At 36.1% G+C, this 16,443-nt stretch overlaps 1 protein-coding gene across 12 annotated transcripts in view; it reads left to right on the top strand.

Moving 5' to 3' along the window:
* SNTG1 (syntrophin gamma 1) overlaps positions 1-16,443 on the top strand; it is a 325,126-nt gene that overhangs the window by 204,350 nt on the left and 104,333 nt on the right. For 11 of the 12 annotated variants that reach the window (XM_048940576.1, XM_048940574.1, XM_048940578.1 and 8 more), the window contains 3 exons: positions 2,926-2,983; positions 6,512-6,555; positions 6,663-6,704. In XM_048940576.1, coding sequence (XP_048796533.1) covers positions 2,926-2,983; positions 6,512-6,555; positions 6,663-6,704 — 144 coding nt within the window. The remainder of the gene's footprint in view (positions 1-2,925; positions 2,984-6,511; positions 6,556-6,662; positions 6,705-16,443) is intronic. The other variant, XM_048940573.1, reaches the window with a different exon arrangement.

Here is a 16,443-nt window from a genome sequence, read left to right as displayed (position 1 = left end):
GTTGTTTCCAAGATGTCTCAGTGCTCTTCTTGTCATATTGATATGGGGATTTTCTTCAAAGCCTTCGTTAGACAAAGAGCACCGTGGGGTGGGGTGATGCCAGGCCTTCCCAATGTCTCTTCAGGCACTTCTTTGTGCATGCCATGACTTGTTCTCTGATTTGATCAATCTCGTGCAGGATATTCTCTCAATGTGTATGATAATATATATATAGATACACTTATATACTGCACGTGCATTCCTAGGGAAGGTTCATCTAGAGGATAAGTAATGCAAACTATCAGAGACCACGCTCCCCCCACCCCCCCCAAGTAAAGTAGAAAGACTCCCAAAAAGAACTATGACAGTGGAGACCATGAAATAAAAAAAAAATATTACCTAATTCTAATGCAGAAACAACATTTGATTACCACATTTAATAGGTGAATTATCTAGCTTTTAGTTTACAAATCTATCCAGGTAAACTATTATATCAAACAGTGAAGTTGCAAAAGGATAATTAACTCTAGCATGTTGTTGTCCATATTGTTTAATTGTTAGCATGTTACCTGGCATGATACTGGCTTATGCCAACTGGTGTTTTGAGATAAGAATGTTCATGATCACAGATCAGAACAAAATGCATCACGTCATTCTATTTCAGTCTTGAAGAGTTTGTCCACATGGACATGAGCCATACTGTTAAGACAAAAGCAAAAAGGACCAGAGAAATGATTGTCTCTCTCTGCTTTGTGCTGGTGCAGCGTTAGCTGATCTACCACGTGTAGTTTTGGGCCCTCAAATGCCAGTGATTAAAGCTTCCTTTATTTCTTTTAATAGGACCATCTCTGGAGCTGGGCAGCCAGCTTTATTCCAGGCTAATACTTGCACAACTTTTCTGCTTGAGGAACAGTGGCAAAGAAAATTTCAGTTACAAAGAGCAGTGGTAGAATCTGAAGACTGAGTCATTAAGCCTTCAGTAATGTTAACTGACATGTATTTGTCCCATCCACTGGTCTGGGATTGTAGGTGGAGAGTAGATTGATAGACTTTAATTTAAGAGTTGAAAAGTAGCCATTGTTTCCAGAGCTTTCAGAAGCAGTGTATCTCTTGAGCCTGTAAAGCCAGAATTCATGCACTTTTACAGAGAATCAGACATGTAGGAGTTAACGAGTCCTAAGACTAATTCAAAAGGGATCATTTGTAATGACTGGGTGTGGTTGCAGAAAGGGGGCCATTTTTTTTCAGAAGTACTGAGAGATGCTTCTTCAAAACTGCAGTGAAACGGAGTTAGATATAGAAAGTGGGAGGACAAGGTGGTGCTCATTACTGTTTGGTTTAGGAATAACAGGAATTCCCCTCTTTACTGGAGAGCTGAGTTGAATCAGGGAGAGCACAGTTTACAGAGAGAAAAAGACCTTAGTTATGTTGAACTTCAATCACTGAACTCCTTGGCTGAACTTCAAATACCTTGCATAGTACAATATTTTTGTAGTATATTGAAGGCTTAGAGAGGGTACTGATATTTGTTTATTTGAAAAATATAGAAGAAATTAAATGTGCATGTACCTGAGAAAAACTCTTAAAGTCTTATTAATTTAGTGATCTGGAACTGGTTATCTAAAGTGAAGCCATTGTTTGCGACTGCTGTTTCTATGGTGAAAACCATCAAAATATATTTAACAAGTTACAATGCTGCAAACTGTTTCGTTTCAATATGTGTGTAAACCTGACTGAAATGAAAGTAACATCAAGGTATTCGTGGAGACCATGACCATCTGGAACATGTGCAGTGGCAGATATGAAAGGCTCTTTCTTTGTATAGATAGAATTTAAATACTTTATGAGACTGCCCATAGAGAAGGGAGACACAGAAGCATGTTTTCTATGGTTTTCTTTTCCTCTATTCCATAACAGATAAAGCTGTTGAATACAGGTCTCTGTTCAGTTTCAAACAATTGGTTCCTGCATGAAGAAGGAATCTGTACTAATCCTTAGAACATCAAAATATCCAGGTCAGACCACTCAGTTCATTGACACAGAGTGCCTGGACCTAAGGAGTCAGTAGTTTTCAAACAAAAGAAAAATAAGCAAACATTGAACCAGGATTCTTAGGCAAAATGACAGTGTGGCATATTGTCATTTCTGATTATCTGAATTTGTATAGGTTATGTTCAGGCTGGCACTTTGGTGCTGACTTCAGAGGAAGAAACATATTTGTGATTCTGTTACATACTTGTCTTTTTCTTTCTTTGAGAGTGCTTTTCATTTAAGGTTTCTTTTTAATACCTTAAGCACCATAAACGTTTCCAGCTTCACTAGGATAAATTGAATGAAACAACAGCATTGAATTGCTGTCAACCTGTTGAATTATCATTCAACTTTCCTTTATTTTTCCCGCATTTATTGAACACCTACTGTTCCACTTAATGTTTTCTTTTTCTGTTCCTTGTTACTTACCCCACTGCTTTGCTCACTCTTTGTTCATGTGTGACAGAGATGGAAACAAATAAAGGCTGCTTTTGAGATGAAAGTCCAAACTTGCTTTTCTTGGGTTTTTGTTTACATGTTTCTTACCAGCATGAAAACTGAGTGTTCACAGCATGGTTGCTATTGTGGTGTGATGGCCATTCTGCCTTTGTAGGGCACAGTTTCATACATTAAACTGTCCAAAAATTGTAGAAATGGATGTTCTTCAAGTCTTGTTCACTTCCTTGGCTAATTATGGAACCTGGGAGCTTCTTCATGAGAGGCAATAAGAAGTAAGGAATTAATCCAAATCAATTCTATATTAGAATTAGGCATAGACAAAAAGAAGAAGAAAATTTGGATTCAGAATTATTTTCTGAGTCTCTTTGAAACCAAGTTACAGAAAGGGTAAAATATAATTTCATACAAAAAGATATTTACAGTGACTCATGAGATTACTGTTTATTTTATTTTCAGGGTGGAGCAGAACATAATATTCCAGTGGTCATTTCTAAGATTTCCAAAGAACAACGAGGTGAGTGTCAGATTAGTACACTATGTCTTGACATGCTCTTTAGAGCGGGGTGTTCTAAATCTTATTCTCTATAAATATACAAAACTCATATTTGGAGAAGTTTCTAAACATTGTCTTCAAACGATCTTTTAAATGTTCTTGTAAAGCATAATTTTTAAGGGAAAAAAATAGGCATGAAAATATTTAATAACTTTAAGCAGTGCAAAAATAATACTTCTGTCTTTTATTTCTGAATGCTTATTGCCAGAAAGAAGTAGCATGTTGAAAGTTTGATCATTAAAATATGTGAATGCAAGAGGAGAAGCATGTCTTTTTATACTGGATAGTAGGATAGTACTCGTGTGGGTAGTGGCAGAATCTTGATAATACCCTTTGCTATTTCAACTAGAATCACTGAATCACAGAATGGCCTGGGTTGAAAAGGACCACAATGATCATCTAGTTTCAACCCCCCTTCTATGTCCATGGTCACCAAGCACTAGACCAGGCTTCCCGGAGCTACATCCAGCCTGGCCTTGAATGCCTTCAAGCACATGGCACCCTCAAACTCTCTGGGCAACCTGTTCCAGCGTGTCACCACCCTTGGAGCAAAAATCTTCCTCCTAATATCTAACCTAAACCTCCCGTCTCAGTTTAAAACCGTTCCCCTTTGTCCTATCACTATCCATCCTTGTAAACAGCCATTCCCCCTCTTGTTTATATGCTCCCTTCAAGTACTGGAAGGCCACAATGATGTCTCCCCAGAGCTTTCTCTTCTCCAAGCTAAACAAGCCCAGGTCACTCAATCTTTTCTCATAGGAGAGGTGATCCAACCCTCTGATCATCTTAGTGGCCCTCCTCTGGACCCATTCGAAGAGCTCCGTATTTTTCTTGTACTGGCAGCCTGAGGCCTGGGCACAGTAGTCCGGATGGGGCTTTGCAAGAGCCGAGTAGAGGGGGACAATCACCTCCCTCTCCCTGCTGGCCGCCCCTTTTTAATGCAACCTAGGATATAGTTTGCCTTCCAGGCAGCAAGCACACACTGCTGGCTCATGTCCAGCTTTTTGTCCACCAGGACCCCCCAAGTCCTTCTCCGCAGGGCTGCTCTTAAGGAGTTCTTACACCTGGGATTGCCCTGGCCCAAGTGCAGCACTTTGCACTTGTCTTTGTTGAACCTCATTAGGTTCACATGGGCCCATTTCTCCAGTCTGTCTAGGTCCCTCTGGATGGCTACCTTTCCCTCCAATATATCGACCACACCAGTCAGTTTGGAGTCATCTGCAGACTTGCTCAATTCCATTGTCTGTGTCACTGATGAAGGTGTTGGAGAGCACTGGTCCCAAGGCTGAACCCTGAGGGACGCTACTTGCGACTGGCCTCCACTCAGACATAGAACCATTGATCACAACCCTTTGACTGCGACCAGCTAACCAGTTCTTAATCCATCTAATAGTCCATCTTTTGAATCCATACCACTCCAATTTAGAGAGAAAGACATTTAGTGCTGCGGTCAGTAAACTTTTGCAGCAACTGATATTTAGCAAAATCAGTAGTGTATGAAGGCTTTAATCATGCATATTTTTAACTGCCAATGTTTTGAAGTTGTGGGAATTATACAGCATGTGCTATGAAGACGGGTTCTTGTTAGATGACTCGTGATGCACTCGATGAAGGATCAAGGTTGTGAATAAGTACTTCTAGGGTGTATTTATGATCTTTGTTATGTTTATGTGTATTTGTATATATAAGCATAAGCAAACTTGGAAGCATTTTCCTCCATCTGCTTACAGTAATTTTGGAATGCTGCTTCTGCACAACTAAAAAGCTCAACTAGAGAAAAAAGCTCATATTCATCCACACACTGTAGATAAAGAAATGTACAGGGGAATCTTAAAATACTGAGATCCGAAAGCTGACCCTGAAATGTAGATGTAAGGGTCGTGTGTAGAGATGCTGCAGTGTAGCAGAGAATGAGCCCCTAAGGAAAACTAAAAGGTTAGCCTTAAGAAGTGACTCCATTATTTTCAGTGTAAATATAAGTGTGTAATACATAATAATGTGGCATATATTGCTTACACAAGCTATTAAAAAGCTATTAAGCACTGCAGGAAAAATAAGAAACATAGACAAAGTTTAATTGAGCACACCAAAGTGCATGCTGTTTCTTTTTGTTATTATTTTTTTGTTTGTTTGTTTTGTTTTGTTAGAGTGATGCATTATTTCTAACTTCAGTACATACTTGAGGTATAAACTCTATTACTGCTTTCAATAAAAGTGTTTAGAGAGCTAGTTGCAAGGGACATCTCTTCTGTAGAACAAGGCTATGCAAGTGTCATCTCTGCTTAGTATCTTGGAAAATGCTGTTTAACCTAGAACCTGTACCTCAGAACGTTGGAGGCTTAGTTCTGCCCTTTTACCAATTGGATTCTGGTTCATTTTTTAGGCCTCTAAACAAGAATGTGATAGTTCATGCAATTCATACCAACCGTGTTGTATATAGGTAATTAAGTCATATGTAATTTGATAATAACATGCAAGCCCCGTGTCTGAAGAGGAATATTGAGATACACATTTCTTAAACATAAAATATATTAAAAATCCTCTCATAATTCAAGAATCCATTGTTGTATCTTGCCTAATAAGGCCAGACCTTCAAATATATTATCATAATTTATGTGAATATTATTGCCAGTCTCTCATGTAAAGAAGTAAAAATTAGTTGGACAAAGTCAAGTTTCAGATCTTTCTAAACAGCATCTTCTGTGATGTTTTAAAATACTATAGACAAATAATTCCATGTATTCTGTTAGTATTCCTTAGTTTTCATTTTAGAGATTATATATTGTTTATACACACTTATCCTTTATTATATTAATTTTGTGTTTATGAAGTGCATTTGATAGCTCTGTAATATAATTCAATATTTTAAAATGTTAATTTTTGAATCAGTTTTGGTTAATTCCCTTATGACTTGGAGGGTATCTATTTTAAAAATCAAGTCCAGTATTTATGATGATTTTGTACAACACCCTGATGGTTTAGCTCTTGAACAGAGAAGGTGTTATCCAGCATAAATATACCACTGAGTTAATCAAAAACATAGGATCTACAGATTCTTTGATAAAATCTTACAAGTTAAAGGTTGTCTTTCATAAGTAGCTCTAGAGTTCTTTTCCCTCAGAGCTTCTAAGAAATCATGTCTCACAGGTAAATAAGACCTAGTTCTGTAGTCACTCTGTTTTCAGAAAAGTCTGCCATACTTCACCATTATGGCCCGAAAGATGCTATACATTGATGGAAGATGTTTTGGAGTTTTGTTACTTCAGATGAAAGAACTCTTTCACTGAAACAATGAAAGCTGGTGTTTTAGGATTAATATGATTCCAAATATCTACTTAGAAGCTACGTATTGCCTTTTTTTTTTTTTTTTTTTTTTTTCTTATTTTTTAAAGAAGATTATGTAAAAACATAAATGAAATATAAATGTAAGTACAAGAAATATGGGATATTTTGTGCAAATTGAGTGAAAAATATGCTTTCTATTTTCAGCTGAACTTTCAGGTTTGCTCTTTATAGGAGATGCAATTCTGCAGGTGAGTGAACTTGGAAGTACTTTTATGTATAATTTTCTAGAAAAGTGAAATAAAATCTATACTTATGAAATGTAGAGTAAGTCTTCTCTTTATCTTTTTAATAACAGATTAATGGAATTAATGTGAGAAAATGCAGGCATGAAGAAGTGGTGAGCTTTTCTGTTTTTCAGTCTACATTTCATCTATTATAGTTATTGAAATGATAGCAGTACACTGGTGTCAGTTGTATTATTGTTATTCCTAAAAAAAAAATAGACTGTACCTTCTTGTTTAGAAAATCTTTGATCTTCTTTGTAGACTTGTTATAATTACTGTTCTCAGATTGTTTACTAAAGGTGGTTATTTTATTATGAGGATTTTAGCTGTATGTTTTCCTAACCATTCTTCTTCTGGCTTATAGCTATCAAATTTAAGTACTGCTAAACCTTTCTGGTTGTGCGAGGTCATTTTAATTTCAAAAGTCATAATTTTCACTATGTTGGGATTTATTTGTTGTTTTAAAACCTATTTAAAATCAAAACAAAGCATTAGTCTGGCTTCCATTCTCTGGCTTTAATTTATGAGGATGCTCTCCTCGTTCATAAGGGTAGAAATGAACAGAGTATTAAGGAGATTCCTCATAGAGAAGGCATGTGTATTTGAGATGTAAAAGTATTATATGTGTTATATTTGGCTGTTTGATTGTCCTTAAGTACTTTCAGAAGCAGGAAACACTAAGCTTGAGAAATAATGCCATGAATGGAAGATTACCAAAGATTACTAAAGAAATTATCCTTTATTCCTGTTTAGGTCCACAGCAACTATAATTGTACAGCTCATTTTATCAATTCATAAATGCTCTGCATTTAATACTGTATTCTGCATTATGATAGATCGATAAATGTATGCCATTCAGGTATAGAAAGCACGGGTTGATGAAATTCTGACAAACAAATAAGTGCAGGCTGAAAGACAAAATGAGTGCACTCTTCCACCTCTCAGAATGCATTTATGCAGTGGTTTTGTGCTGGAAATTTGTGTTGCAAATCATTCATCATTCCTTAGAACTGTCAACTGTTTATTGGCTGGTTCGGCCCAGTTCCGTGACTAGTGGAGCGGAGGGTTTTCACACAATCCGTGCCATCAGAAAAGGGAGACAGGGGAGCCCAAAATAATTAAAAACAGTGGCAGTGATCTGAGGAGAAACAAACTAATTTTCTAAATGTGGTATCAGAATGCAAGGTAACATGCTATAATACAATATAATTAGAAATGAAGCTATTAAATCAAATATAATGAGAGTGTCCGAAAGGTTGGAAAGGCCTCACCGTAACACTGAGGTGAGATGCGCAGTTCAGTTGAGCAGCAGGGAAGAGAGCCTGGTGAAGAAGAGGACATCAGGTGACTTTGCTAGGGTTGTATCTCCTCCCTGACCTCAAAGCCCCCTGGAGTATGTAGTTCTTCTTCTCTTCTGGACAGGTGCCCAGAACTGGAGCATTAACAGTTTAACTCCCAATACACTACATGGTGTTATGATATGGAATACCGATAACCAAAAATCATAAAACCATGACAAGAAACCTTAATCCATCTTCTGTATAAACAGAATAACATTCATATTTGCCTTAGTTTTAAGCTTTGGTTGTGCAGTAGTGGCCAGATTTTAATCTTTTATGGGATTACCATAGTTTTGTTTTAATGCTTTAATATGGTAAATATCTCAATGGGATTTCAATGTGATGTTGAAATTTCAAGACATGAGAAAAAGATGTTAATAAAAGTGCAGACCTGCACACAAAAAAGCAAATTAAAACTGGTAAGTTTATTCAAATCTGCCCAAAAGGACAGATTCGCATAGAGTAGCCAATATTATTTTATTTCATACCTTTTTAGTCCCATGAAATATTCTTCTCAAACTCCTTATAAATAATGTTATTTAAATAAGAATAATAACAAAGCAAAGATGTTTGCTTACTAGCTATGAATGTGCCATTGTGTATATACAAGTACTTGTACAAATAATAGTACTTGGACAAATAATTTCTAAGAATGAAGAAATGATATTGGCCAATATTTAAGTAGTCTATGTAACATTTTTTAAACTAAGATCTGCAGAGGAAGAGATGTAAAACAAACATAAATGCCATATTTTGATTTTTTTTTTCTAGAAACATTGAATTTAGTATGATAATAGCATCACAGAATCACAATGGTTAGAAAAGACCTCAAATATCATCCACTCTAACTGTCCACCAATCATCAGTATTTCCCACTAAACCATGTCCCTCAGTACAACATCTCAGTGTTTCTTGAACATCTCCAGGGATGGTGACCACCACCTCCCTGGGCAGTTTGTTTCAGTGACTGACCACTCTCTCACAGAAGAAATATTTCCTAATGTCCAAAATGAATCTCCCCTGGCACAACTTGTGACCATTCTCTCTTATCTTATTGCTAACAGACCCCCACCAGGATGTCCACCTTATTAACCCTCCCCCTGACCGTTATCCACAGAGACTCATTCCCATCACCAAGCTCAACAACATCAAAGCACTCTCTAACACAGAGAGCCACACGACCTCTCCTTCTTCCTTGTCTGTCCCTTCTGAAGAGCTTATCACCATCCACTGCAGCACTTCAGTTGTGGGAGCAATCCTACCTTGTTTCTGTAATGGCAACTAAGTCATTGTTTGCCTGCTGCACAGTGATGTACATGTATGTGTAGTGAATTTGCTGAAAGTCTGATTATAATAAGTGCTGGTTTATTAATGATAGATCAGGTAGTTCATTGTACATTTATGTAGGATTTTAGGCACAGACTTGACTAAGGAGCAGATACAGAAACTAGTTTGCCAGCAGGAGTTACAGGTAGATTTTGTCTGTAACATGTTCCATGAAGCTGTTATAGCACTCCTATGCTAATCTTTATCAAATATGCGATCCATAGTTCTAATGTCAAAGTAACAGAGAAAATACAAAATATGTAGAACATAGTTGCTCTCAGCATGGATTAGAACTGCAATGAATACTTAATGTCCAATCCTTACCACATCTAGGTACTTTTGAAATGGCTGTGCAGGGTCCATAATGTTAGAGTTTTGTTTCGTTCTGATCATAATTCCTTTTTTTCTGAATCTAGTTAAGACTTAGCAGGTATCATATGATGAGAGAATATATTAACATTTTGAGTTGCCCTGATATCTTAGAAAATATTTACTGTGAAGCAGTAGGAAAGATTTTCCAGTGTGTAAAGCTGAAGCTTCCCATAGGAAATTCAGATGCGTATACATTATCTGCACTTGGAATGCAATGTGTGTTTATTCTTTTTCTTTTCTAGATCCAACGCTTATTGCTGTTTGCAAAAACATTCTAAGCAAATGTCCTATCCTCATAACTCAGTAATGAAAAATTCTGCATAATGATCAATGCAGCCTGTAATATTACACTGATTACTAATCAGCCAACCATGGTGTTTCACTATACTGTTTTTACTCTGCCACACAAATCAAACTATATTTTCATTTGAATTTCAAAAATAAGTCGTTATATCAAATTAGTACAGTCTTTCATAGTAGGGAGAATCTCTGATATGCAGCAAACTTAGTTGACTTAACCTGTGTGGGCACCTATGGTATCCTTTGTTGTCTTCCATTAGTTACTAAGTCTGTTAATAAAGCATCCAGTGGAGCACAGATCGTGTTATTCCAAAAGTACATTACAATCTGAAGCCTGAATATGAAAAATCAATAGGTAGATAAGACTTATAAGGCTGAATATGTAAGCTTACTTGTTTTTTGGTTTAACTTACAGGAGATGTCTGCCCACTTCCCATTGGAATTTTCTTAGCTTTAGGTGAATTTTGAGCTTAGTTTTCCATTTGTAGAAGGTGAGGATATTATTCGTTATCATGAAAGGATATTATGAGTTTCTATCAAAGACTGAATGTCAATTTGTTGTTCTACTGGGGTTGTAAAGAATCCCATCTGAATACAGCAGAGCATTCCTTCACTCTTAGTACTCACCTATGGTAAAATAAATATGTTCTGTCTGGTAAAATATCAGCATTGGAGGAGGTTGGAAAAAAAAGTTAAAAAATCATCTCTCAACATCATAGAGATAATTTGTCTCTAGAAGCACAGTCTCAAGTTGAATTTGGAAGTAGGGGATATCTTGTTATATTTCTTAATTTAGATGAGTTGGAACTCTTTCTACTCTGGATATATATATATATATATTTTTTTTGCCATCTTTTTTTTCTCTCTTTAGCATTTTGCAAGACTTCTTATAATCTGAAATTAGGAATAGCATGCATAGACAGGCATACACATTTAGGCTTCTGCCTGAGGAATTCGGTGCAACAGTGCATAAATCCAGTCGCCAACAACGTCAATCCAAACAGTAAACACCTAGTCTTTTAAGTGCTCATAACAAAAATGGTTTCTTACCAAGTAAGTTACTTGAAAAGCGAGGTTATAGTCCAGGGAGAAGCTGATATTTGTAGATATAGAATCTGTGTAGGTATTTAAACTTTGGTGGTTTTTTTGATACAGCGAGGTATTCTGTGTAGCACCATATTACAATTCAAATATCAGCTACATTTTGAACAAGGCATCTTTTCTGTGAGTTTGACATGAAATGAGATGCCCATGTGCATTGCATTGTAGCTTTCACCCTTTTCCCTATATTCTAGCAGAATTTCAATTATGATATATATTTCGTAAAGCCGATGGCATAGAAGCTGTAGTTACTTAACTGGAATTATGTGCAGGAATTATATGCAGTTGACAAATCTTTTTTTTTTTTTTTTTTTTTTTAATCAGTTTTCATCCAAGCTGATTTTTTAAACTTATGATGAATATCTTCAGTAATTTTTTTCATGTTTTAAACAGAATAATAATCATATTGCATTTATAAGGCAAGAGATGAAACCGAATAGATATTTAGACATTGAAGCTGCATAGTCAGCACTTGTAAGAGGAGAGCTTGATCATTCCTCAATAGTTTTCTTCATATGAAGAGGCCAAGATGTTAGTTATTCCATACTGCCATTCTGTTTGAGACCTGTGGTTGTAAGAAAAGTGTTAACCTCACCTCTTTTACCATGGTATAATTAATGAAGATATCTGTAACAACATATTTATAATTTCCTTATTGTTCACGAAACTTGGAGCTAATAATGATCTGTCAAGTATTTTGACGTTAGTTTGAAGTGAGTGTACATCACGTAGAAAAGAACCTAGCTGGTATAAATAATCCCTAGAGGTACCTGTTTGTCTGTTTTTGTCTTGTTTTTGTGTTTTGCGGGAGCTCTTGTTTCTTTTTCCTATGTAGTAGAAATTCTTTTTGTTAGGATGCATCCTAGAGAAGTAGTATAATATGTATTCAGCCATATTTTTGTTGTTTAAATAAACAGTGTTTGTGCAGAACACAGAAAAGGCTAGGGTTTATTCAACAGCCATGATGTTAAACTTTATAAATACACTGATCTGCATTGCATGTCTTCCTAACTTACTTTTCATATATTTTTCTCAAGTTAGCTATACTTGCATTAATTGTTTTAAGACTCCACCTCTTAAAATTATTCAACACTTCTAGTAATTTTAATAAGTGGGTAGAATGTTAGCATGGGGAATATTGAGTCAATATGATTAATATAATTATTTTCTTTTTACACTGCTGTAATTCTCAAAGTCAAAATCCTGTAAGGTTTAGTAAGGTTTAGTAAGGGTAGAGTGAAAATATGAGTCAGCAGAGTGAAAGTATGAGTCGCATAGAAAACATGAAGTGCCACCAAGAATCAAAGGAAACAAGAATGCATATAGCATTCTGTGGGTTCAGGACATTTTAGTGTACGGAAAAGGAAACCTTCTATTGACAAATATTATTTTTCCTGGGTCACTATTAAAAAATTTTCTCTAACTCATATGGACTAGAAAATATTATCTGAGAGGCAACATCAGTATCTTCTTTAAAAGGGAAATGGCCATGTGACATAGACTAGTAGGAAATGTTCAACTCTGAAAGACAACATTTTTATTTCTTATGGCTTGATATAGATCAGAGAGATTACATTGGTTGAAGGAAAGCATGTATACTACTTTAGCTAGCCAGAAAGAATCACAAGTAAAGAGTTGTGCTCAAAAAAGTGCCAGTATTTATCCAGGGCTTATCTAACACCTGTACTTCTAGGTCCCCCCCTTTTTTCTTTCTCTCTTTTTTTTTTTTTTTTTTTTCTCCCTCTTTATATTGGGTCTTTGTATTCTAACTGTTTGGTGGACGAAGAAGAGGAAAGGAAAATGGAGTCTATATTTTTTCATTTGTATTCAATGTTGGACTGTTCAGCCAGATATAGGGAAGCTTCCAAATGGCCCACTCCATATTTCTTACCCATTAGTATGGAATAGTATAATACTGGTGCTTTGCTACCTGTTTGTCAGTACTGTGCCTGTTTTTATAGTTCAGCAATTTCTTTCTTGACATTACCGTGTTAATAGTGGACTCTTCCTACAAGTTCAATTTCGTATATCCTGTTTCCCATTAGTTATTCTACTAATGTAGAAGATAGTGCCTACTAAAACACTGGGTTAGATCACAAGAAAAAATTGAGTGCAGGTGTCGTGTCAAAAGGAAGAAGTTCTACATTAGAATTTACAAAGGTTATCCTTTCTTCAGACTGTAGTGCAAAGACCTGCAGATGTTGTTGCCTGCTTGTGCCGTTAGTACTTTTCTGAACAAAATGGGAAGTAGTCAGTGCTCAAGCTGAAATGGCATTACTAAGGTAATGACATGTATCTTTAAATTAGGTCTTGTAAGTGTAGGTAGATATGCTCTACTTCACATGCCCTTGTCAAACCAGTCCTGATTCAGAATATTTCCAAGGTTCTAATTATGCTGACCCACTAAAAAAAAAGTTCAAAAGAACAGTCTGCATTAAAAAGTCTCCCATATTTTAGCATGTCAATGTGCAAGTACTAAGTACTGAGAGTATCTCTGTTTTCCCTGAAATACTGAAATTTCTTCTTATAATATTTTGAGTATAATGCATTTTACATACTAAATGGGTAAACGAACATCCTTTACAAAACCTTCACATCTCAGTCATGTTAAGGCTTTTTTGGAATCTTATATATAGTCATATTTACATAAAGTTCTAATACAAAACACATTCAAAGTCTCCTGTACATGTTAGGTCATAATGTATTATTTTTGAATTTCTGGTTATCCAGAAAAGTTTGGTGAGATCTTGCATCTGCTGCAAGGAATTCTAATAGATAAAACATTGCATTTAAACATTTGTACTGGAAGATTATAAGATTTTACAAGTTATATAAATCATCCTTCTGTCAATCAATAAGTGAGGTTTGAAAGTAAAATTAATCACCTGCACAATAGTGATCACAAAAACAGTACAAAGACATTTAAAATTTTACTAGTACAGCTACACTTCTCAATGTCCAAGAAGTTATGAAGGCCAAGATCTTTTCATCTTATTGGAAGACTTCTGTTTAAATGAAAAAGTGTGCCTCCCTCCTGATGATACTTTTTCAGTAGGCTTTTCAGTAGGTTTTTCAGTAGATCTTCTTGGAGCCTTCTCTTCTCCAGGCTGAACAAGCCCAACTCCCTCAGTCTTTTTTAGGAGAGGTGCTCTAGCCCTCTGGTCATTTTCATGGCCCTCCTCTGCATCTTTCTTGTATTAGGGGCCCCAGGCTTGGACGCAGTAAGTTCTCCTGATGGGATCTCATGACAGCTGAGTAGAGAGGGATAATCAGTACCCTTGCCCTGCTGGCCACTCCTCTTTTAATGCAGCCCAGGATGCAGTTGGCCTTCCAGGGTGCATGCTCACACTGCTAAGATCTGACTGTCCAGATCTTTATCCATTACCACCCCCAAGTCCTTCTCCACAAGGGTGCTGTCAGTGAGTTCTTCTCCAGATCTGTGCATGCATCTAGGATTGCTCTGACAAAAGTGTAGCATCTTGCAATTGGCCTTATTGATGAAATTCATTATGTTTATGTGGGCCCGATTTTCAAGCTTGTCCAAGTCCATCTGGATAGCATTCCTTCCTTTTGTTGTATCAGCTTGGTACCATTCACAAACTTGCTCAGAGTTCATTCAATCCCATTATCTCTGTTGATAATAAAGATGCTCAAGAGCACTGGTCCCAAGATGGACCCCTGGAGGATGCCACTCATGACCCTTCTCCATATGAACATACAGCTGATGACCACAGTTTTCTGGTTGTGACTGTCCAACCAATTCTTTATTCACTGGATAGTCCGCCCTTTAAATCCGCATTTCTCCAATTTAGAGATAAAGATGTAGTATGGGATCAAGTTAAAGGCCTTGCAGAAGACCAGGTAGATGACTTACCTTTGTCCACCGATGCCATTGCTTCATCTCAGAAGGTCACCAGATTGGTGAGGCAAAATATTCCCTTGGTGAAGCTCTGCTGGCTCTCTCAGATCACCTCCTTGTCTCACATATGTCTTCATGTATTTTCCAGGGGGATCTGCTCCATGATTTTCACAGGCATGGAAGTAAAACTCACTGGTCTGTAGTTCCCCAGATCTTTCTTTCTCCCTTTCTTAAAACTAGGAGTGATATTTCTCTTTATCTGATCACCACGGACTTAACCTGATGACGAGTTTTCAAATATGATGGAGAGTAGCTTGTCAACAACATCAGCTAGTAAAATATCTGCAAGTGTCCTCCAGTTAATTAATACCCAATGTGAGTACCTCCAAATTCAGTTCTCCCAAAATTTAAATTTAGATGCTATTGAAAAAAAATGTAAAAATGTTTAGACAATATTGTTTACTGATATTTCATATTTTTGGATAACTGTGTTGGATCCCAGCTAAGCAAAATATGTATGCCTTTGCTTAAAAGTAACAACTAAAATGTTTTGATGAGTTAAGGACTCTTTTTTTCTCAGTTTTATATAATATTTATAAAGTACCAAGTCAGTTTCTCAGTTTTAGTTAGATGCAGTAGAATTATTTCTCCACAGTGAAAAGGACACCATTACATTAAATGTCACTAAAGACTCTTATTATGCATTTTCTCAGTGAAAACTTCTGCCACTGAGTATGTTTCCAGAACTACTGAAATATCTTTCTCTGAGATTAGAGCCTCACTGCCAAGAAGCTTAACAGAGTTAACTGCATACATTGATCTAAAACATTACTTAATATACAAATTTGTCCAAGAATTATGCTTTATGTCATTGTGAAGTTGATAACATTTAGTGTTGAACAAATACCACTAGGCTTACACATTAATATTTATTCAAATTCAGAATTAAAATTTGATTTCAAAGTCTTTAAGACTACTTTTTATTAATTTTTCATGAGGACTTATATGCTGGTGCTTGATTAGTGTGACTGTTCATGAAAAGTAAATGTTAAGGTCATATTTGCCATCAGCAAATTTTATATTGAATATGTAAATGTGAAATTTGCCACTGGCTGTGTGTTTGACCCCAGTCTTGCAATGAGATTAGTGTAAGCACACTTATTCTGTTACTGATTCCATCATCACCCCCTCACTTAAACTGGGATTCTGCTTTCTCAGAAAAGCATTCTAACAATGTTTTGAACAATCTCAGACATATTTCTATTCAGAAAACATTTGAAATTTAAGAATATATTTCAAATTGCTGTGCCAACTGGGCAACTTTCACTCTTGAAATATTAGGAACAGAAGCAGGAGCCAATGTGATATTTGGTGTAGTAACATGCCTGAATTTTGCGTATTACTTATGATATTTTCACAAACAGTGTGCAGAAATAAGAAACTTGTTTAGTAAATGCTTATAAATGTCATATATATTAATCAACTGTGAAAATGCTTTTTCTGGTAAATTTGAAGTGTCTAAAAAGTTTTAGTGAAGAAGCAGTGAATTCTTGT

This window comes from Lagopus muta, chromosome 3, assembly GCF_023343835.1.
Source record: "Lagopus muta isolate bLagMut1 chromosome 3, bLagMut1 primary, whole genome shotgun sequence".
NCBI classification, from domain to species: Eukaryota; Metazoa; Chordata; class Aves; order Galliformes; family Phasianidae; genus Lagopus; species Lagopus muta.
This window is presented reverse-complemented; position numbering and strand designations above follow the sequence as displayed.